This window comes from Crotalus tigris, unplaced genomic scaffold (genome assembly GCF_016545835.1).
Source record: "Crotalus tigris isolate CLP2741 ecotype Arizona unplaced genomic scaffold, ASM1654583v1 scf7180000024337.5909745, whole genome shotgun sequence".
Taxonomy (NCBI): domain Eukaryota; kingdom Metazoa; phylum Chordata; class Lepidosauria; order Squamata; family Viperidae; genus Crotalus; species Crotalus tigris.
In genome coordinates this window covers 190,703-210,984 of record NW_024100507.1, presented here as the reverse complement: position 1 = coordinate 210,984, position 20,282 = coordinate 190,703, and the positions used below count along the sequence as shown (strand labels likewise).

Sequence of the window (20,282 nt, the reverse complement as noted above, 5' to 3'; positions counted from 1 at the left end):
AGAGTCATGGGAGATGGGGGTTATACAAATATATTATTTGCTTTTTGTATACAGTAATGTGTTCATAAGCAGTTTTGCAATAATTTAATTAGTACTGATAAAACTGACACAACAAAGCATGCTAGATAAAAGGATTAGAAACAAATGGGAAGAAAATTCTAAACCAGGGATCTTCAAACATGGCCCTTTTATGACTTGTGGACTTCAATTCCCAGAATTCCTCAGCCAGGCACCCTGGCTGAGGAATTCTGGGAGTTGAAGTCCACAAGTCATAAAAGGGCCAAGTTTGAAGACCCCTGTTTTAAACCATGTAGGAACCAGATTAAAATGTCTGATAAACTTTCAAAGACTCAGAAATCTCAGGTTAAGGCTTTTTCAGAGGTTGCTGGACAGGATTTATCAATCGAAAAAATAAAAATATTCATGACAGGAATGTTAATCTGCAGCAATAAAAATAACATTAAGTGTTGGGGCACCATGTGTAGATCATCCCAATGTAATAATAATAATAATAATAGTAAAGTTGGAAGGGACCTTGGAGGTCATCTAGTCCAACCCCCTGCTCGGGCAGGAAATCCTACACCATTTCGGACAAATGGCTGTCCAGTCTCTTCTTAAAAACTTCCAGTGTTGGAGCATTTACTGCTTCTGGAGGCAAGCTGTTCCACTGATTAATTGTTCTAACTGTCAGGAAGTTTCTCCTTAGTTCCCCACTGATAGGGAATTATGGATGTTGTATTCCAACACTTGGGAGGTCGTCAGTTTGAGAAAGCCTCAAGAGTGGAACATGACAACGTTACTATGAAGAGAAGCAGACAGCCCTAGTTCCCATCTCCACTCCGTGAGAGGGCGCCAGAAAGCCGCCCCTTTCCTCTGCCCGGAACAAAAATGGCGGCCACAAAGGGGTGGCGCTTCCTCCTTCCGAAGCAGCCAGTCCGCTGCCCTTGTCAAAGATGGTGGACGTGACACGTCAAAGGGCGGACAAGGCGGCCGGTTCCGGGTGACAGGCGGCGGGGTGAGAAGCAGCTGCGATGGCGACCACGGCCGCTGAGGCAGCTGCCCTGGACGCCCTGAAGCGAGGCGGCGCAGCGGCAATCGAGTCCCTCTTCGAAAAGCACACGACGGCCGAGCTGAGAACAGTGGAGCGGCAGCTGCGCGCGGGCATCGAGGGGAAACGCGAGGAGTTGAGGCAGATGGTCGGGGAGCGGTACCGGGACCTCATCGAGGCGGCCGATACCATAGCCGAGATGCGCGTCAGCGCCGAACGTCTGCTCGAGGCCGTGCGGGGGCTTCAGCAGCGACGGTCGCGCGGACGGGCCGCCGGACCTGCGGCAAGCAGCCAACCTAAGGCAGGGCGCGAGGTAGGCGCTTGCTGAGGGGCGTGGCTGAGAAAGGCTCCAGCGCGGGGTCCCGAGCGTCGGGCGGGCGCGTGGAGGGACAGAGCAGCAAAGTTTGCCGTCCCCTGTGTATGGAAGGGGAGGGGGAAGAGAGAGCTTCACCTGTTGAGTTCTCATTTTCTTCCCGCTCGCCGTTTTCTGTAAGTGCGGGATGTTAAAGCTCGGAACCCCAACGCTGGGACGGTGCGAGACTAAAGGTGGAGGGTGACAAATGGGAGGGAAATAAGAGGAGAAAGGAGGGAATATTTGGAAGCAAACGGTAACCCTTTATAGTCCTAAGAAGTGTCTTGGCTCACGGGGAGAGAAAAGGATACCTTTTGTTTTTGCAGCAGTCTACCATGGCTTCCTTTTTAGAATATTATTTTGAGAGTTAGAGTTACCTTTTCTGGGCAAAATGCTCATGGCATTTGCGTTTTGAGTATGGGTGCAACTCAGGTGGACTATGAGATATCATAAAATTGCCTGTTTGAGAGTCTGCTCTTAGCGCTCATAGCACATCCCACATTTATTGAAGAAAAGCATGGACATCATATTGGTCCTCCCAAATGAATTTCAATGCAGGGTCTAATACAGTGGTTCTCAACCTGGGGTTGGGACCCCATTTGGGGTTGAACCATCATTTCACGAGGGTCGCCAAACAACGCAGTCTGCCATTTTTTCCCCCCTTTTCCTTAGCTGTGCTACTCCCTTTTATTCTATTGGCTTTTGAAAGCCAATAGAATAGACTCTCTTGAATACAGTCTAATTCTATTGGCTTTCAAAAGCCAATAGGAATTGTCCAGGCTGTCTCTGCCCTGTTGAGACCGCCAAAAGTCCCATTCTGCAAATGGTGCTGCACCAGTTGAGTAGTCCTCGACTTATGACCGGTTGAGTAGTCCTTGACTTACGACTGGCTGCGGGTCGCCGCATTAAAAAGGTTGAGAACCACTGGTCTAATAGGATGCTCATGTTTGTTTCTGTCTAGATAATGTGCCAATCCCAGGAGAAGTTCTATTGCTTGGCAGCGCAAATTCAGCTTCTGCTGCAGATTCCAGAGAAAATCTGGAGTGCTATGGAATCTTCTCAGTATTTATCTGCCACTCAGCTCTACCTTTTATGCTGCCACCTCCGTGGCCTTCTGCAGTTGGATTCTTCTGGTACCCACTACAGCCCAATTCTGGCATGTTTTCCTATTCTTGCACGACAAGTAGCAGCAGCTAGCTATTTCCGGTAAGCAGCTTGAGATACTTTTTCCTAGCCTAGTTTGTTTAATGAGATTTGTTGCTGTGATGCTTTCTTTTGGGGAAAAAAAATGGTTTCCTGTCATAGGAATTCAGATTCTGAAAGATGCATCTTAATTATCAGTCAGGATCCTAAATAATAAGTATCAAACTATCCTAAACAGCTACTTTAAATTATATTATTCTTTTCTATAAAAGCTTTTTTGTAGTACAATTATATATTAAAATGCCCCCTGGTGTTTGACTTCATAACAGCAAAATCAGCATAGCTTCCTGATTTATTCTAATGTTTCAGTATATGCATTATTTTATTTTGTGTGTTTATTAAAACAGCTCTTGTCCATTTTGGTTTTTGTTCTATTGCACTCTTCTTTGGAACTGCTTAAGTGTTTTCTATATGTAGGGACTTTCAGCTCCCAGAATACTCAGATGGCACTAAAGACTATCAGAGTAGTCAGTGATCAGGCTGGCAGATTTTATTCCGTTTCATTGTTACTTTTGCTTTCAAAATATTTAATAAATCTGAGTTTTTAATGTAAAGTTTGTATGGCTTTAGAAGATAACCATTTTTATATTTATGACACATGCTTTGAATTATTTAAATTTCTATTGAATATTATAAATCTCTTAGCATTTTGTATGTCTCTTTTAGGTCAACTATCTTGCAGGAGAGCAAATCACTTTTAAAATGCCGGACTGTTTCAGATCAAGCAGTAGCAGAAGCTTTGTGCTCAGCCATACTTCTTGAAGATAGTTCACCACGCCAGGCTCTTGCAGATTTCCTGCTGGCCAGAAAATCTGCAATTCAGCAACTTCTGAATCAGCCTCATCATGGTTGGTACACATGTAAAGCTAACATTAGCTACTCTTTCTGCTCTGAATCTGCAGCTTCCATCTATCCATTAATCTGGTCTTTATGGATTTTTGCAGGTTTTTCCACATGCCGGATAAATTGCAAAGCAGCTTATTGATATTAGAGATGAAAATTAAAATAGTGGCAGCTACTTTGTCCTTGGAAAGGTCTCCAACAGAAGGGACTATTGTGGGTTGATTATTTTTTTGCTGTCATGTTAATATATTTCTAAAATAAGGTTATAGTGGCTAAAAATTATAACTGAATGGATTCAAGGTAGGCCACTAGCTCCTCAAAATTGATAATACTTTAGTTATATTTTTCCAGAAGATGTTGCTGATCACTTGGCATTCTTTTCCCTTCATCTTTTTTTAGAATTTTGAGAGTATGGAAATTAATGATCAAATGACTTCTTCTAATTGGTTGATGCTGTGTAGGAAAAAAGTAATTATCCATGAATACACTTATTTGTCCTTTTAAGCAGGTATTTTCAGTTGGATATGTATATACAGTTGCTATTATACTTTTGTGTTTGTTTATTTGTTCGTTTTAAATCAGACACAGGCATCAAAGCACAAGTTTGCTCCTTGGTGGAGCTTCTAGTCACAACCCTATATCAAGCTCACGCCCTCTTCTATAACCTGCCAGAGGGAGCCCCCTCAGATCCATCTCTTCCCTGTGGCTTGCTTTTTTTGACTTTGGAGACCATCACCAGCCAGCATTCAGCAGGTGAGCAAGATGGTATACCACTGAATATTGCTTTGTCTGTTGAGCATCCAGTTTAATCATTGGTGACCTGATCTCTCTTTTTGTTGCAATTTTCTTTGGGAAAGGGCTCAGCATGTTGAAGGAAGAAACCAAGTTGAGTAGTTCTTTCAAATACTTGCCACCTTCTGTCACAGAATTCCAGCCAACACTCAGAACTTTGGCACACCCCATAAGCCAGGATTGCCTTAGAGATACACTTCAGAAATGGATCAGCATGTGAGTCTGTAAGGAACATACCTTGTTGGAGGCATTTGGTATTGTGATCTTCTTGGCAAATATATTGAATAGCCTCTTGTAGGAATGAAATTGTAGTTAATGAAGATTGTTGTGGTTTATAAAAAGAGAGTCTTGAATCTAAAAAAATGAAGAATTAAGCTTATACAGCAAAACTTTGTTCAGCATTACACCTTGTTACTATGTTGACATTTACTCCAGCACTGAGATAGTAATCCAGATTTGATTTGAGTTTTTACTTCTCACTTTTTTTTTAATTTTAAGACTCAGTCCTGCTTAGTTATAATTTAATAACTGCCAAAATTGTTAGCCTTTAGATTTCTAAATTCCCTTTTTCCAAATATATTCAGTAAACAGATAAAAGGCTGCTTTGAATTCTTCAGGCTTTTCATCAATCATTACCTGTTCTTTTATAATTTCAAGAGGACTTGTATATTTACAAGGTTTTAGTCTTCTATTAACCTCTCCTATTTTGCATTGGATGTTCTGATTATCAGCATCATTTTCTTATCACTTTGATTCGTAATTATGCGTAATGGGGTCCTTGCTGTAACCTATACAATAAAAGTAACCGTTTGTACAAGCTTGCAAGTACCCCTCAATAGAGCTATGAACTGTAATAGGAGTATGGAAAGTCATTACTTACTATCTAGAATTCTTTTCAGGTGCAACGAAGACATTAAATCTGGGATCACAGACTTACTGGTGTATGTGAAGAGTCTTAAAGGCTTGGCCAGGATCCGTGATGCTGTATGGGAACTGCTTACCAGTGAATCTATGAGTCAGAACTGGGAGACGGTATGTCATCGGCTTCTTGATAAGCCCATCTCTTTCTGGGAAGATCTGCTACACCAGCTTTTTTTGGACAGGTTACAGGTAAGATCTTGACAAAATTTACCTGAGAAACAGGTTAGCAAATGCTGATAAAATAACATAAAGCATAATGAAGCAATCTTTATGGCTTTGTTGCTCTGGATATCCTTTTCTTTTTTCCCTTAACGACTCTGGGTCTGTTTCTTCCACGTTATGGTATGTCTAAATACCTCATTTACTTTCTGACCGTTTTGAAGCAAAAAACATTACATCTTTTCGTCTTGATCCTTTGGTTCTTGTTTTGAATATAGGAATGAAAAGGACCTTAGTGGGGTAAGAAAGGGCCAGGTTCCAAGATTTCTATATCCCAAATATTAAGTTGGTCCTATATCTTCCATAGCCTCCTAAAATCATCTGTGTGCTCGTGATTGGTACTGACCATTTGTCTCCCTGCAATATTTTCTTTTCCAGACCCTGACAAAGGAAGGGTTTGATGACATCTCCAACAGCTCTAGAGAGCTACTTCTTCTGACTGTACAAGAACTTGAAGCAAAATTTGACTCGTCTAACCACAGCAAGCATATCCTATTTGAATGTAACATGGCCTCTTTCCTATGGTCAGAGAATCCTAATGATCTGCCATCTGATGCTGCCTGGATTAGTGTGGCAAACCGCAGCCAGTTCACTAAGAGTGGATTGTCTATGAAGGCACAAGCCTACAGTCCCAGCATCCAGGGCTTCTGCAGTGCACTAGATTCCAAGCTAAAGGCCAGGCTGGAAGACCTGTTGTCTTACTTGCCTTCCAGCTCCACGTCATCCGAGGATCTGTCGTACGGACACTCCAAGAACTCTGCTTTTAACAGATTTGCTGATGCGAGCATAGTTGAAGAGCTGTTGCGCAGCCACTGCATTTGTTGTTCAGACAATTTGCTGGGCTGTGTTAGGGAAAAGCTGCACCATGCTCAGAAGGTGCTCCAAGGATGCACAGATAGCTTGCATAACCCTCAAATCAACACTGTTTTGTTTATGGCACGGCTTTGCAGGTCCTTGGGGGAATTGTGTCCACACTTGAAGCAGTGCATTCTGGGAAAATCAGGGTGTCCAGAAAATACGACAAGGGAGCTCTGGTCTTTGAAGAAGGCGGGTAAAGGTAGAACTGAAGAAATGAATCCTATACAGGCTAAATGGCAAGGATTAAAAGAACAATTATTGCAGGATAGCCTGTCTGCTTATCGGATATGGAGCGCTGCTGCCGCCAAGGTGAGTGACTGTTTTGAGGGGGAGGGGCCAAGGAGATGCCTGTTGCCCATTTTGGCTGATGACCAAAGCAAGCTATTTTTAACTTAATTTATTTAACTTAGAAATGCAAAGGATTTGGGGGCTATTGTTTTTGGCTGAAATATAACAAGCCACTATAAAATAGAAAAATGCTTGGGAACTACAGGTAGTCCTTGACTTATGATCACAATTGAGCCCAAAATTTGTGTTAAGTGCCATATTTGTTAAGTGGGTTGGGCCATACTTTACAGCCTTTCTTGCCACAGTTAAGTGAATCACTGCAGTTGTTAAGTTAGTAACCCAGTTGTTAACTGAATCAGGATTCCCCATTGACTTTGCTTGCCAGAAAGTTGGGACACAGCAGTGGTCATAAGTATGAACTAGTTGCCAACCATCTGAATTTTGATCACATGATCCTGGGGATGCTGCAAAGGTAACTGAAAAAGGGTCATAAGGCACATTTTTCAGTGTCGTCGTAACTTTGAATGGTCACTAAATGAACTGTTGTAAGTCGAGGATGACCTGAATGTGCTTCTATGAAAGAAGACCTTTACTGCTATAAAATGGAGCAAAACAACTTTGCACTTTCAACCTACAGGTAGTCCTCAACTTACAGCTTGTTTAGTGATCTCCCCAAGTTACAATGACACTGGAATAAGTGACTTATGAAATTTTTTACTTGACCGTTGCAGCATCCCCATGGTCACATGATCAAAATTCAGATGCTTGGCAACTCATATTAATGACGATTGCAGTGTCCTGGGGTCATGGGATCCCCTTTTGTGACCTTCTGACAAGCGAGGTCAATGGGATAAGCCATATTCAATTAACAGCTGTGTTACCAACTTAACAACTGCAATGATTTACTTAACAACTGTGTCAAGAAAGGTCGTAAAGTGGAGCAAAGCTCACATAACAATTGTCTCGCTTAGCAACAGAAATTTTGGGCTCAGTTGTGGTTGTAAGTTGACGACCTGTATTGCTCTGAGATGGTAAAATAAGAGAGGCAACTGATTATGCTTCTACATCCCCATTTTCCTCTAGTTCAGGGTCTCCAACCTATGGGCCACAGGCTCCTGGCCAGTGGCTGGCTGGTGTGCACATATGTGGGTGCGCATTCCCTTCCCACTTGCACTAGCACCTGTGGCCCTGTTTGTGCATGTGTGCAGGCGTGAAGGGGCCGCCAGTGCCGGGCAGGTGAGCATGGCCCATTTGCGCATGCATGAATGGTGCTGCTGGCTGCTGGGGGGGGGGTGCATGGCCATATACATTTGCGCATAGTGCCAGCAAATGACACATGCGCAAACGGGGCTGCTAGTGCCCCTTCAGTGTGCGTGGCCCCGTTTGTGTGCACACACGCACCAATTTGGAAGCTGCTCTCCTTCCCTCTGGGCTGTGAGCCCAGAAAGGTTGGAGACCTCTGCTCTAGTTGCCTCCCAACACACTAAAGCTCAACAAATTGAGCCATGGGATAATTAAGTCAATGCATCTATTTTTTAATGGAAGGAATTAAAATAGAAATGAACCAATGTGAGATCCCAGACATGTTTACTGCATCCAAAAACCTTCACCTCCAAAAGTTGTTACCAAATTTCAGTGTTTAAGAGGAGATGATTATTAAATGCTTGATTCATTTTAAAGAAACACACACACTGAAATAAAATCAAAATTAATTTTGTCTCATGCCTGCCCACTAGTCCTAGAAATGTAATCCTTCCTATGCATCCCAGGAGTAATTTTGCTGGTTCTAAAGAAAATATTTTAAAATTAGTAGGGGTGGGCACTAGTGGTAGCTAGAAAATGTCTATTTTCAGTCATTTCAAAGCTGAAATACTTTTGCTAAGTTATGCATTGAAATTTCACGGATTTATGAAATGGAGTTGTCTCCGCAACTGTCCTGCTATTTAGTTTGTTTGCTTGTGAATCCTAGGTCCTTGTCCAGAACTTCACACAATCCTTGCTGAAAGAGGAAGCTGAAGCTATTCTAGCAACAGCCACCAACTGGGAGGAGAGTGAAATTGAAGAAGAGACAGAAAGTGGAAGCAGCATAAAATCTAAGATACGGCTCCCTGTCCAGGTAACAAACGACAGCCTATTTTTATTTATGCATAGATCACAACCTACTACTTGATAAGATAGAAAAATGTGGGGTAGACAGCATCACCACCAGGTGGATCCATAACTGGCTGTACTCAGTATGTGGTCCTCAATGGAACCGCATCTACATGGAGAGAAATGTGTAGTGGGATGCCCCAGGGCTCTGTTCTGGGCCCAGTGCTCTTCAACATCTTCATCAATGACTTGGACAAGGGGATAGATGGGGAACTCATCAGACGACACCAAGCTGACAGGAATAGCCAACACTCCAGAAGACAGGCTTAGGATACAGGAGGATCTGGACGGACTTGAACACTGGGCACTATCTAAGAAAATTCAATGGTGAAAAAAGTAAGGTTCTACATCTAGGCAAGAAAAACCAAATGTACAGGTATAGTATAGGGCAGTGGTTATCAACCTTTCTAATGCCGTGACCCCATAATACAGTTCCCCATGTTGTGGTGACCCCCAACTACTTATACATCACCGGGTGCCAGGGGCGTAGCCAAAGAAAAGGGGGAAAATGGCGGACAGCCTTGTTTGGAGACCCCCGTGAAATGGTCGTTCGACCCCAAATAGGGTCCCGACCCACAGGTTGAGAACCACTGGTATAGGGGGTACCTTGCTCAATAGTAGTAACTGTGAGAGGGACCTCGGAGTCCTAGTGGACAATCACTTAAATATGAGCCACCAGTGTGCTGCAGCTGCCAAAAAGGCCAACACAGTGCTAGGCTGTATTAACAGTGGGATAGAATCAAGATCACGTGAAGTATTAATACCACTTTACAATGCTTTGGTAAGGCCACACTTGGAATACTGCATCCAGTTTTGGTCACCGCGATGTAAAAAAGATGTTGAGACTCTAGAAAGGTACAGAGAAGAGCAACAAAGAGGATTAGGGGACTGGAGGCTAAAGCATACAAGGAAAGTTGCTGGAATTGGGTATGTCTAGTTTAACGAAGAGAAGGACGAGGGGGGACATGACAGCAGTGTTCCAATATCTCAGGGGCTGCCACAAAGAACAGGGAGTCAAGTTATTTTCCAAGGCACCTGAAGGCAGGACAAGAAGCAATGGATGGAAACTAATCAAGGAGAGAAGCAACCTAGAACTAAGGAGAAACTTCCTGACAGTTAGAACAATTAACCATTGGAACAACCTGCCTCCAGAAGCGGTGAATGCTCCAACACTGGAAGTTTTTAAGAAGAGACTGGACAGCCATTTGTCTGAAATGGTATAGGGTTTCCTGCCTGAGCAGGGGGTTGGACCAGATGACCTCCAAGATTCCTTCCAACTTTATTATTATTATTATTAATAATAATAATAATAATTTATGTATGGCGCTTTGGATGCTATTCCTCAATATATAAATGAACAAATATGTTTTTTACTAATTTGTTTGAGTTCTGTTTATCTAGTTTTAGGATATGTGGAGAACAGATCATATTTTAGGTTAGGGGTCCCCAACCCCCGGTCCGTGGACCAGTACCGGGCCGTGACATGCCAGCAACTGGTCTGCACAAATAAGGAAAGCCCCATCCACAGGATGCAGGCAGTACATGAAACCACGCCCCTTCCAGTCCGCAGAAAAACCTCTCTCCACGTAAACAGTCCCTGATGCCCAAAAGGTTGGGGACCTCTGATTTAGGTCATATCTATGCAGAAATATTGCAAAAATTCAAACAAGTTCACAAACGTTTAAGTACCATGGTCTGTGTATGTCTGTTTAATAGTCTATTTATACAGACATACTATACAGACACACAACAAGAGCTCAGGGTCATGAATGAGGATCATTCTATACTAAATTGTGAAATTACATATAAGAAGAAGTGAACTGATATCTAGAATTAACCAGTAGCCCAGTGCTAGAGCTGAATTTGAGTCCAGCTTTGCCTCCAATCTTCCTTGAAATTGGGAATTTCATAAAATGCAATAACGATTCATAAATTTTCTTAAATATCCTTTTAAATAAAAGCTTTGGACGACAACTCCTCTGGAAACACTGACAAGCAATTAGTTGGGCCAGTTGTTAGTCTGAACTTCGAGAGGAGTGAAAACCAAAAAATTGCAAATTGTAAATCATCCTCTTTCCTACCCCTTTTCAAAAGATCTGTCCTTATTAAAATGACTTTCAAAGTGATTTTTTTATAAGTCATAAAGTCTGATTTAGTACTTTCTTGTTTTTCTGGGATGTGGACAATTTACCGTAAATGCCGGCGTATAAGACGACTTCCGCGAGCGCTGAAATCGGCGCCAAAGACGGGGGTCGTCTTATACGCCGAGTCGTCTTATACGCCAGAAATGCTGGCAGTTTCCGGCGTATAAGACGACGTTCTAGGAATGCGGCCCGGCTATAAAGACGGGGGTCGTCTTATACGCCGGGTCGCCTAATACGCCGGCATATACGGTATATTTATATTTTATATAGATACAGATATATAGATATGTAGAGACTTTAGCAAGCATTGTAATTTTCAGTACATCGGTACTGAGTGTTGCTGTCAAATACAGTTTAAATCAGGGGTGTTCAACCTTGGCAACTTTAAAACTTCTGGACTTCAACTCCCAGAATTCCCTGGCCAGCATGGGGAGGAATTCAAGATTGGGCACCCCTGATATGGATAATTTATGTGCCAGTCCAACAATATTCTACACTTCTATTCTTTACAGCCATCCTGGTGTGTCCAGTCCTTCCTCTTCAGTTTGTGTCAAGAAATAAATCGAGTTGGAGGCCACACCCTTCCAAAGGTTATCCTGCAAGAACTGCTCAAGACGTGCCTGACTGAAGTACTAGCTGGCTATGAAAAACTGTCAGAAGGGAAACGGGAGAAGGTACATTCTTGAGGCTTGTGGTTAAAGCACATTGTTGGACTAGATCAGGGGTAGGCAACCTTGACTCTTTTATGACTTCTGGACTTCAACTTCCAGAATTCCTGAGCCAGCATGGTTGAGTTGAAGTCCACGAGTCATAAAAGAGCCAAGGTTGCCTACCCCTGGATTAGATTATTTTTTTTAAAAAAAATCCAGCTTCAAATATATACAGGTAGTCCTCAACCTACGACCACAATTGAGCCCAAAATTTCTGTTGCTAAGAAATTTGTTAAGTGCATTTTGCCCCCATTTTATGACCTTTCTTGCCACAGTTGTTGAGTGAATCTCTGCAGTTGTTAAGTTAGTAACACGTTTGTCAAGTGAATCTGTCTTCCCCATTGACTTTGCTTGTCAGAAAGTCGCAAAATGTGACCACATGACCCCGGGACACCGCAACTGTCATAAATTGTCATAAGTCACTTTTTTCCAGCGGCATTGTAACTTTGGACAGTCAGTAAACGAAATGTTGTAAGTCAAGGACGATCTGCATTTTTTAAAAAAAACATTTCACCTGTTGAAGCTTTTCCAGATTAATAAGCTGTAGTGCCTTATGACAGACATTGGCTTGGAACTTGTTGACTTTATTTTGTATCTTACCTTTCTTTCCTGGAAGTCAGAATAATGTAAATAGAGTTCCCAGGAATGAACTACGTATGGGCTCACTTGTTCAGAATGTACGTTAAGGTAGCAAGCTTTTAGATCATGCACGGGGTTAAGTGTTATATCAAGTGGGACAGGAAATTTTAAAATAAATAAAGAGATTTTTCTCCGTGTGATCTGCAGTGTTCTGAGGTACAGCACACCATAATTAACTCAGCACTGTGGTGCTTAAGAGAAAAATGAATATACAAGAGTTGTGTCCTTTAGGGTTTTTTTTTTAAATCATAAACTTAGCCTGATAAAATTGCTATGATGAATTACTGTGATTATCAAACTATTCATTTAGGTTGAGTAGATATACTTGATCAGGGCTTTTCAACCAGTGGTACGGGTACCACCTGTGGTACATTGGCACCTGGCAGGTAGTACGCGACCATCCTAGAAAAGTGGTAGCGGGGGAGGAGAATGAACTGAACCGGTGGTAGCACCGCACAAGCCTGGCTGGAGCTGCAGGGCTGTCAGGGCTCAGCGGAAGTGCCAGGATCAGCGCCAGGCTCCAGCTGGAGCTCGGCGCTGATCCTGGTGTTTCTGCTGAGCCCAGAAGAAGCACCAATCAGCTGGAATGTTGCAGCATCTCCAGGGTCTTGTGATTTACATTCAGATGCTTGACAACTGATTCATATTTATGACAGTCACAGTATCCTAGGGTCATGTGAAGTGACCAAAACCTGCTGTAACCACCCAGCAGATGGGGGGAATAAAAACCAAACACCCCTCCACCCCCGCTGCCAATCCTCAACAGAAATGTTCACAACAATGAAAACCTTGGACAGGAGGAAGAGCGCCGCTGGGCGGGCAGGCAGGTGTCTTGTTCGGCTGTGGCTTGGGGGGCACTTTTTTAGTGCCATTGTAACTTCGAACAGTCACTAAACGAACTGTTGTAAGTCGAGGACTACCTGTACTTTATCATTTTTTTCCTTTTTTCCTTTTTTTTTTTTTTTTTTTTGGTCATCAAGTTTTTGACACCTTGCTAGGCGACTGGTGGTACTCGGATGTTGCCATATCCTAAAAGTGGTACAATGGGTGAAAAGTTTGAAAAGCCCTGCACTTGATAACTCATTCTAAAAGTTAAAATAAATTACCTGCAATATAAAAAAGACTAGACTGAATCCAACCGTGATTACAGTAGCAGTCTAAATATGGTTCTGGGAAATTGTCAGCTGATTATTTTATAGCCAGTATTACTGACACAAGTATTTCCGTATTTTGCTATTAGAGATATTAATTAGTGTAGCATGAGAACTATAGAGCACTAGCAGCTGAACCTAGTCAGATATAACTATTAGAGCAGGGTTGCCAACCTTGTGTCATGGCCCACTACTGTGGCCTATTCACTGGCGCCCGCCGCTCACACAAATCAATCTGTGCATGCAAGCACCTGCCTCTCGCACAAAACCATCCCCTCTTCCCCCCTCCCCCCTGAGCCAGGCCGTCAACCCAGAAAGGATGGGGAACGCTGTATTAGAGCACTTCAGCTGCAGATTGCAGCCAGGAGATGCGTCCGTTCTGAACTAGACGGTTGGTGTGAACATTGATAGAACTTTTTCCCTTCAGAAATATGAAAAGACCTTTGTTCAATGAGCATATAGACATTTGTTTCTGATATTCATGTGCAGAAAGAAGGAAAGCTACCAGTTACTCAAAACAGGGCTTTGCAACTACTGTATGATCTTCGTTACCTGAATATAGTTTTGACAACTAAAAATGAAGATATGAAAAGCAGCAGAAACAAGCATGATGCCAGTTAAGTATACCATAAAGTATTATGTGTATAAATTTACTCTGTGTTATTTTTATGTATCTAAGAATGTTGCTATATCCACTTCACTTTGAGATAATATTTTGCAGTATGTTCATACAAACACAGGGCTTCAAGCAGTGCTACAATAATTTAAAATCTGTTGGACTAGAAACAGAACCGTTTTAAAAAGAGCATTCGTTGTTTTTATCAATGTAGTCTGTAATTTTGCAGGTAGTCAACATTCAGGAACTGATTATCATATCTTCCTGATTTATGACAGCTTGAACAGAAATTTCAGGAAATTAGTTTGGCTGAAAGTTGATCAAGTAAATATTTTAAAAAAAATGTTCATTGTGCTGTAATGTTCTGGAAAAATGGAAGAGCTGGAGGTAATTTTCAGGAAAAGTACATCAAGATAATTTATTGGATGTATCTGAAACATTTTTAATATTGCTATCTTTGGCTAACAGATGATCAGTTCAAAACTTTTTTCTGACTATATTAAGGGAATGAGTAGTGATTGATTATCCTTAGTTCAAGATACAATATTTGACACTCCATTATTAGTTGGAAATTGTTTAATTTCTTTAAGTTTATATATGTTGGATTATGATGGGGCTTTTCTTCCATCTGGTCAAGTAAATTTCTTTGCATAGGACCGCAAGAGCATTTGCCTACCCAACGGGAGCAGTCTTTCATGAATGGGATGGCTTTTCTTTGTTTCAGGATTGAAAAACAGATCGATGTTCTTGAGAGCTATATAGATCCTTTTGACCTGGATGTTTTTACTCCTCACTTAAATAGCAACCTTAATCATCTGGTACAACGAACCTCTGTAAGTTCAAAGGGAGAGAATGTAGCCGGTTCCAAGTAGATTTTATTGTCTTAGATCAGAGTTCCCCAACCGTTTGGGGTTGGCGGCCTGGAGCAGGGGGGAGGGGGGAAAGAAGGGATGGTTTTATGGGGTGAGGAAACGCGTGTGAGTGCGGGCACACAAACACCTATTGCTTGCATGAGTGGAACCCTGAATGCCTGCAACACTCATGTAAGTGTCATAATGGAGACTGCCCATTATGGCCGTATGTTATGACAGTCATAAATCGGGTCGGTCACATAACTGTTATTTGCAACATTGTTTTGTGGCAGTTTTTAAGCAAATGCCAATTAGCAAACCCATTGCTAAGTGACTAGTCATCAGTCAAGGACTACCTGTATGATTTAAGTAACCAAATCATATTATTAAAAATGAAAAATGAGATACTGTGTTTCCCCGAAAACCCAACCCCCCAAAATAAACTGTAGTTTTGGGGTGAGGTGCACGCCTAAAAATCAAGCTAAGGCGAGGGTGGGGGGGGATGGAGCTGCCCCACGCGTCCCACACCCAATTACCAGGCCTCCCATTAATCGACACCTGCCTTTCCTCGCCAGCCCACTACTTCTGCGGTGTCCCCCGACCTGCATTTTGCCATCAGAAGCCTTTCCAGAAGCCCTCTGCAATCGAGAACTGAGCTATGGATTCGATAGCTCGGTTCTCGGCTGCAGAGGCCTTCTGGAAAGGCCTCTGACTGAGAAATGCAGGCCCGAGCTCCATTCTCAGCTGCAGAATGAAGCTGCTCCTTTGGCCCCAGAAGAAGTGGGCCGGCTGGCCGAGGCTGTTGGTGCTGCCCCGTGAGGTCAGTGGAAAAGACACCCCCTGAAAATACGACCTGGTATCTCTTGGAGGGAAAAATAATAATAAGACCAGGTCTTATTATCAGGGAAACACAGTAGTAGTAGTACAGATAGTCCTTGAATTACAATAGCAATTGGGAATTTCCAATCACTGAGTGATGAAGTCATAAAGTACAACATCAGGTGACTATATCACTTACCAAGAGACTCCCATTGTCATTGTTAAGTGAGGACTGTGCATCGTTAAGCAAGTACCTCCTAACTTCTTGCCGGCTTCCAACAATCAAAGTCGGTGGGAAAACTGGCAGAAGTTCCAAATCCAAGGAGGCTTGCAAGTAAGTTAGCAAGCAAGCCAGTGGCTGCTCCTTGAGTGAGTATAGGTGTGTAAAGGGCGAGAGAAAATGCACAAGTGGCCAACCACACCTCCTCACACACCTGGCAGCAGCCACTAACCTGACTGTTGGTCTGTTTGCAAGACTTCAGCAGGCATGGTGCAAGTGTAGCAAGGTTCAAGGATGTTGTGTGGGAACGTGCGGGCGGCCAGCACAACCCGAGTGCAAAGGGGCTGAGAAGAGGGTGTCAGGGAGAGACCTACCCTTGTGACCTTCCCTGCTGGCTGCGTCATTGACTTTGCTTGTGTGAAACTGGCAGGGAAGATTACAAAGCACGATCACTTTACTGCAGGATGCTGCAACTGTTTTAAGTGCGAGCTGGTTGTCAAGCGCCCAGATTGTGATCATGTGACTGTGGGGATGATGGAATGGCCAGAACTTTGAGGACCGGTTGTAATCACCACTTGTTCAGCACCACTGTTGAACAAGTGGTCATTAACCAAGAACTACCTATATAGCAAATGGCTTATTATGGTCACCTTTTAATGAAACAGTGCAAAGATTTTCAATTAACTATATGTTCTCATTAGAAATACTACCTTCCCTGAATAGCCATAAGCAAGGAAACCCCACAAAGCTGCATGGATGTGATCTGGGAAGATCATAGGCCGTGTTGATCTTTGGAAACTCTCTGTTTGTGTCACACAGCTTAAACTGGTAACGCAAGTGGGTGGAGAGATACTCTCGCTTATTCAAGCATTGTAGGTAATAATTACAGCACATTCTTTAATCTACAAGTATTCCTCATGCTGCAAATGCTGCTTTTTAATCTAACATGACTCTTTATAGTTGAACCAACACCTTTTAGATGAATGTTTCTCTATTAAGGCCAGACAGTTCTCTCTTTTCTGTTTTCTAGGTCCTGTTTGGCTTATTGACAGGAACAGAGAATCAGTACACGAGCAGAAGCAGTGCTTTAACTTCTCAAAAACTACATAACATCCTACCTCTAACCTCTAGCCAGATCAGGTAAGTGACTCAGACCTGTAAGCAATAAAAAACATGTCCTGTAAGAACAAAGCATCTGAAATTGGAAAGCAATTAAACATCCTGTTTCTTCTTTTAAGATTTGGACTGTTGCCTCTCAGCACATCCAGTTCTCACAAGGCTAAACCTGTTCTGAGAAACACTGAGCACGAAACTGAGGTTGGTTCCTTTGTTTCAGGGGTGAGCAACTTTTTGACACTGGTGGGTTTTTGAGCATCAGGGTGGAGAGCTGCAACACCTGGGACTTGGGCTGAGTAGTTTAATAATTTAGTGCTTGTTTCAAATTGGGCAGCACCTACTTTAAGCCTAATATTCGTTTTCATCTCCATTCAAAACAGCAGGAAATTACGCTGCCAGTTTTCAGGATAGAGAGGATTTTGCTGGCTGCAAAAAGGTGTTGAGGAATTTTCTGAAGTTAACCGTCCATGCTTTGTATTATTCTGTATTATTTCCTATCTTTCCCTAACAGTGATTGATTTGGATTTGCATCACATTTGCTTTGTTTCAAAGATGCAGACAGGACAAATTGCGTAACAAAATAGTTTGACAGTAGGATAGACTAATATTTAGCTAGTTATGTTTCGCAGTGAAATTTATGTTTAATTTCAGTTGTCTGGTTAAGACACCAGGCTAGAAACCAAGAGGTGGTGGGTTCTAGTATACCGCCTTAGGCATGAAAGCCTTGGGCCATTCACTCTTTCATCTTTGTTATTTTAATAAATATCTTTGTAACAGCAGTAATGTCTGTTTTAACTGCCTTATAACCTTTATTCTAGTGTGATGCTGATCAGTAATTCCTGAAGAAACTTTATTGGGGTATTAAACTGTGTGAATTGAAAGGCTTCTTTCCCGCATGCATAGGTTTTTGTAGAAAACTAATACTGGTCATACAGCTCTTTTGTACAGCGCATTGAACTGAGACCTTTTGTCAAATTACCAGACTTAGAAAATGAACTCCTGCTAACAACTGCCAGTTGCACACTTTTTCCTCCTGTAATTATGAAACCAATGCTCCCTGAAAAGAGGAGGTTCTTGATGCATGTTATTTACTTGCTTTTTTGGTTGGGTTTCTGTGTTGCATCACTCAATGTATTTTTAGAAAATGATTATACCCTTCCTTTAATAAGAAAGGGTATAAGAAAAGCTATCATAATTATTATTTTTTAATTCCATGTGGTATCTTAATTTTAAAAAAATAATTGTAGATTTCGGTTACTATGGGTGCAATATTATAAATACATACTTTATCACTTGTGAGTGTAGTATACACACAAACACACGCGCGCACACAGGTATACATTTAATTTTTGACTGCAACTTTTGATTGCTTTCTGCTTAACCCTGAGCCTATTTCTTTGGGGTACTTTAGCAAAACTAAGCCCATTATTATTAACCACCTGCTTGGCAGAAGTTCTTTGACTTGGACTATATAGACAGAGAAAGCTTTTGAATGTCTTTGCTTAATTTGCATGCTTTGGCAATCAGCTGCTCTATAATTATTCCCGACCATACCTTTCCACCATGTCCACTTCTGCCAATAAATTAAGGAAGGTAATCATTCTGAACTTTTGGGAGATTCTTGAAACAAACTTTTAAAAAAATACTGACACTGGATTTTCTATATTAAAGATAGACAGCCTTTGTCTGGTAAAAGGCTGCTACCGTGTTTCCCCGAAAATAAGCCCCACCCTGAAAATAAGACCTACCCTGATTTTGGGGGGTGGGCCTAATATACGCTCTATCCCCAAAATAAGACCTAGTTAGGAACTCGCCCACTCCATCCCACTTGCTGCTGCAATGGGGCAGGAGAATGCATGTTGTGCTGCCCCACATGGCCCACACCCGCTTCTTTCAGCCCCCCCCCCCCGGCCAGGCCATTCCTTGCTCGACCTTCCCTTTCACTCCCCTACCAAGGCAGACTGCCATGCTACAGAGGATGGGTGGGGTAGGCCTGGTCCCCCTCCGCAGTTTCGGAACTAGGGGCAAGTGACAGTGAAAGGCTCCGCTGCCGCTGTGCACCGCTGGAGGGGCTTCCTTCGCGCTTTGCCCCACAGATTACCTGCCCAGTGGCAGCTGCCGCCTCCTCCAACTCTCCCGTGGCTTGCACTGTGACTGGGTGCCTCCCATTGCCTCCCCCGCCAGCCTTCCGTCACTGCCACTGGAGAGAACGGGGTGCAGAGCAGCTCTGCACAGCAATGCAGAGCACAGCACTTGCTTGCCGCCTTGCATCGTGCCGCATCTCCCTTCTCTGTTCTGGAAATGGCAGCGTTTCCTGCCGCTTCTCCTCCCAGCACTACTGTAGAATTTGGCGCACCACTGCCCAGATCCTCCCTCTTCCCGAAAGCATTTCTTCACCAAGCTACATTCCAGCTCTAGCGCATTTATCTCCTGCTGGCAGGGAAACGGAGTTTGTGGGACTAAAAAAAGTTCAGTCAGACCTTCCAACTTCTTGCAAAAAAAAAAAAAAAGAACTCGCGAGAAGTTGGAAGGTCTGGCTGAATTTTTTTTAGTCTCACAAACTCTGTTTCCCTGCAGCCATGCGGGCTCCTGCTAGATGGGGGCTGTTGGTGCTGCCGTCGCAAGGCAAGGCAGGTGTCACAAAAAATATAAGACACTCCCGCGAAAATAAGACCTAATGCCTCTTTTGGAGGCAAAAATAAGACCGGGTCTTACTTTCAGGGAAACACGGTATGTAGCTAAGCAAAGATTTGAGGTTGGTTGGTTTATAAACTGATATTTTAGTTCTTTCATGTATTTTGCGCCTCAGAATGACAGAAAACTGCTGTCCATTTTTAGCATCATAAACACAGTGAGGCACTAAGTCCTACATAAAAGGGAGGATTTTAACATAAGGCATCAAAGCTGCAGACAGCTTACACCCACTGAATTTCTCCTAGCAAAATTTCAACTTTTTTTTTTTTAAACTCTATAGAACTTTCACAGAAGGGAGATACCATAATTTGCTCAGGTGGCCCTGCTGGCTATTGTGAATTTGAGCTCATGTCTGTGTTCACATAGCTATAAGCTTCTTGTGAATAACAAAAACGGCAAACCCTCGTGGGGCTATTGACTTTTTTTTTGTTAAAATTAATAGGCTTTGACTGCCTCCCTGATGAGAGCAGAAGAGATGCTGCGTCCTGGGTCCCTGTTCAGGCAACTGGCAGCAGAGGAGGAGGACACAACAGCACCATCTTTGTTTAAACTTGGCTGGCTCTCAAGCATGACCAAATGATTGAATAAATGTGAGCTATCATGATCTTGGCTTTGTAATGACAAAGGATGCGTAAGGCATATGATTC

At 42.7% G+C, this 20,282-nt stretch overlaps 1 protein-coding gene across 3 annotated transcripts; it reads left to right on the top strand.

Moving 5' to 3' along the window:
- The first annotated feature begins 280 nt into the window (after positions 1–280).
- Positions 281–20,239, top strand: COG1 (component of oligomeric golgi complex 1). 3 transcript variants are annotated; one of them, XM_039325360.1, is made up of 15 exons: positions 282–1,361; positions 2,362–2,606; positions 3,270–3,451; positions 4,029–4,199; positions 4,304–4,454; positions 5,138–5,348; positions 5,757–6,545; positions 8,494–8,640; positions 11,332–11,493; positions 13,809–13,936; positions 14,660–14,768; positions 16,856–16,965; positions 17,064–17,142; positions 17,760–17,799; positions 20,078–20,207. In XM_039325360.1, the coding sequence occupies exons 1-14, from the start codon at positions 1,032–1,034 to the stop codon at positions 17,775–17,777; spliced, it is 2,832 nt and encodes a 943-aa protein (XP_039181294.1). In that variant the 5' UTR covers positions 282–1,031; the 3' UTR covers positions 17,778–17,799; positions 20,078–20,207. The 3 variants fall into 3 exon arrangements, with proteins under 3 accessions (XP_039181292.1, XP_039181294.1, XP_039181293.1); XM_039325358.1 differs by lacking the exon at positions 17,760–17,799 and having other exon boundaries at positions 281–1,361; positions 17,064–17,163; positions 20,078–20,239; XM_039325359.1 differs by lacking the exon at positions 17,760–17,799 and having other exon boundaries at positions 20,078–20,239.
- Positions 20,240–20,282: the final 43 nt, after the last annotated feature.